This window comes from Egretta garzetta, unplaced genomic scaffold (assembly GCF_000687185.1).
Source record: "Egretta garzetta isolate BGI_Z169 unplaced genomic scaffold, ASM68718v1 scaffold1233, whole genome shotgun sequence".
Taxonomy (NCBI): Eukaryota; Metazoa; Chordata; class Aves; order Pelecaniformes; family Ardeidae; genus Egretta; species Egretta garzetta.
The window spans coordinates 53,747-56,478 of record NW_009259213.1 but is presented as its reverse complement, the minus strand read 5'-3'; the positions used below and the strand labels follow the sequence as shown (position 1 = coordinate 56,478).

Genomic DNA, 2,732 nt, shown 5'->3' with positions numbered 1-2,732 from the left:
CTGGCTCCCAGCCCCGCGGGGAGGGTCTGGCCCTGCGGCAGTGACTCTCCCCTCCCCACCACGCCACAGCGGGGACGGAGCTGTCGCTGGGGTAGGAGCTATGTCCCTGGCACCCAGTCCCCGGCTGAGACCGATTCCTTTGCTCCGGCCAGCAACAGAAGAGCATCGCCGCCATGGAGAGCGACATGGCAGCCCTGTCCCAGTCAGCTGGGCTGTTCGAAGTGTCGGTCCCAAGATACCAACAGCTCAAAGCGTGCCACAGGGAGGTGCGCTTGCTGAAGGAGCTCTGGGACATGATCGTCCTGGTAAGTGCTGTGGTCTGTGAGCTGGCACGATGGGGAGGGCAGGAGGAGGCAGGAGCACCGGGACGTGCAGGGCAGGCGTCTGGGGTCTGCTGGGCTGCTCCTCACCGTGTTGAAGTTCCCAAGGCTGTGCCGAGCTGCTCGGCATCCGCAGAGCATGGCTGCTGGTAGCTCCAGCACAGTGGCCAGGAGCCCTGGGCTCAGTGCTGGCCCCTGTGCCAGGGCACGATGCCCAATGTCACCTCCAGGCAAGGGCTTGACAGCAGACTGCTGTCGGCAGGCGCGGGCACCCAGCACGGGCACCCAGCATGGGCACCCTGCGCCAGCCGGGCACTGCCAGCCAAAGGTGCAAAGTCGCTGTAGCTGCCCAGAGCGTCTCATTGCTGTGCGGGGTGGGATGAGGCCTGGGACGGGTTGTCACAGCATCAGAGCAGCTCTGCTGGCGTGGGGGCTGCGCACCCCAGCACGGCGCACAGGGCGTGCGGGCGCTGGGTGGACTGCTCTTCACCCGTGGCAGGAACGCTTCTGCGGATTGCCTGTCCCATTGAAATGTCTTCCCAAATTCAGGTTAACACGAGCATTGATGACTGGAAGACCACCAGGTGGAAGGACATCAATGTTGAGCAGATGGATATTGATTGTAAGAAATTTGCTAAAGACATTCGGAGCTTGGATAAAGAGACAAGAAGCTGGGATGCATTCACGGGGCTGGACAACAGCGTGAAGAACACGATAACGTCCCTGCGTGCCGTGAATGAGCTGCAGAACCCGGCCATCAGGGACCGGCACTGGCATGAGCTCATGCAGGCAACCAAGGTGCTCCCAGCCCTCCCGCCCTTCCCTGGCTCCAACCCCTGACCCGGGAGGCTCACGAGATTTGCGTCCGTCAGGGGAAAGCTGGCCATACGCAAATATTTGTGTTGGGTCTTTGAACGTGGGTGTTAATGAGGTCGTTCGGGCGAGCAGCCGGGCTGCCTCTCTGCGGAGGGGAGCCCGTGCCCTGACGGTGCTGATTCTGCTCCAGGTGAACTTCACCATGTCCAAGGACACAACACTCGCAGATCTGCTGCAGCTGAACCTGCACAAGTTCGAGGATGAGGTTCATGGCATCGTGGACAAAGCCGTGAAGGAGTCGGGGATGGAGAAGGTGTGTGGGGTTCGGTTCCCAGCCCACTTTGCTGAGAGCCCTGCTCCAGTGTGGCTCTGTGGCCATTCAGCACTCGTGCTCCTGCTCCCAGGGGCTGGAGTCCACAGCAGTGCAGCACCCCCGGAGCTTGTGCTCTGGATTTTTTTGCCTTGCCTTTCCATGGGGTCTGGGACGCAGCACGGCGGAGCCCAGCTCATTTCTCACGCCCCGTCTGCAGGTGCTGAACACCCTGGATGCTACCTGGGCAACGATGCGCTTCGAACACGAGCCCCATGCCAGGACTGGCATCACACTGCTCAAGTCGGATGAGGTCCTCATCGAGACGCTGGAGGACAACCAAGTGCAACTGCAGAACCTGATGACCTCCAAGTACCTGGCCTTCTTCCTTCAGGAGGTGTCGGGCTGGCAGCAGAAGCTGTCGACCGCCGACTCTGTTATCAGCATCTGGTTTGAGGTGCAGAGGACATGGAGTCACCTGGAAAGCATCTTCATTGGCTCCGAAGACATCCGCAGTCAACTGCCCGAGGACTCGAAGCATTTTGATGCTATCGATCAAGATTTCAAAGTGCGAAGCCCACCACCCCCTGGACTCGCGAGGGCTCGCCGCCCGTCTGAGTAGAGCTGAAGCATGTTTCCTCTTGCAGGAATTAATGGCCAATGCGGTAAAAATCCCCAACGTGCTTGAAGCCACAAACCAGCCTGGGCTCTACGCCAAGCTGGAAGCGTTGCAGGAAAGGTGAGGGTTGGGTCGGCCTGGCGAAGGGTTGTGAGAGCCTCCAGAGGCTGCTCCGGGGCCAAAGGAAGGGGCTGATGTCTCCAAAGTGGTGTCTTCTCAACAGGGCAATGACTTTGCAGAGTAACAGTGACTGGGAGGGTTGGCTGCAGGTTTTCTTCCTTGTTTTCCATCAGGCTGGCGCTCTGCGAGAAGGCGTTGGCTGAGTACCTCGAGACCAAAAGGCTGGCTTTTCCCAGGTTCTACTTCGTCTCCTCTGCAGACCTGCTTGATATCTTATCTAACGGGAATGAGCCGGTTGAGGTAGGGGCTGAGCGCAACGTGTGGCAGCAGGCTCTGCATCCCCCTGCGTCCCCTGTGTCCCCCTGTGTCCCCTGTGTGCCAACCTGTAGAGCAATTTTTAAATGTTTTTCATCCTAAGGGGCAGAAGACCCCTCCTGGTACCTCCCTTCTCAGGGGCACAGCGCCCTGCGAGGCGCGCAGGAGTTAACCCTAGTGGTGGTTACGCCCCCGCGTGGGAGCGGGGTCCCTGACGCTCTGCCGTGCCTCT

At 60.0% G+C, this 2,732-nt stretch overlaps 1 protein-coding gene across 1 annotated transcript in view; it reads left to right on the top strand.

Moving 5' to 3' along the window:
- The window catches only part of LOC104123567 (dynein heavy chain 17, axonemal), a 26,789-nt gene that overhangs the window by 12,431 nt on the left and 11,626 nt on the right, over positions 1–2,732 (top strand). Inside the window, 7 exon segments of the mRNA XM_035891417.1 lie at positions 70–91; positions 153–305; positions 870–1,118; positions 1,327–1,449; positions 1,667–2,014; positions 2,094–2,185; positions 2,359–2,485. Coding sequence (XP_035747310.1) covers positions 70–91; positions 153–305; positions 870–1,118; positions 1,327–1,449; positions 1,667–2,014; positions 2,094–2,185; positions 2,359–2,485 — 1,114 coding nt within the window.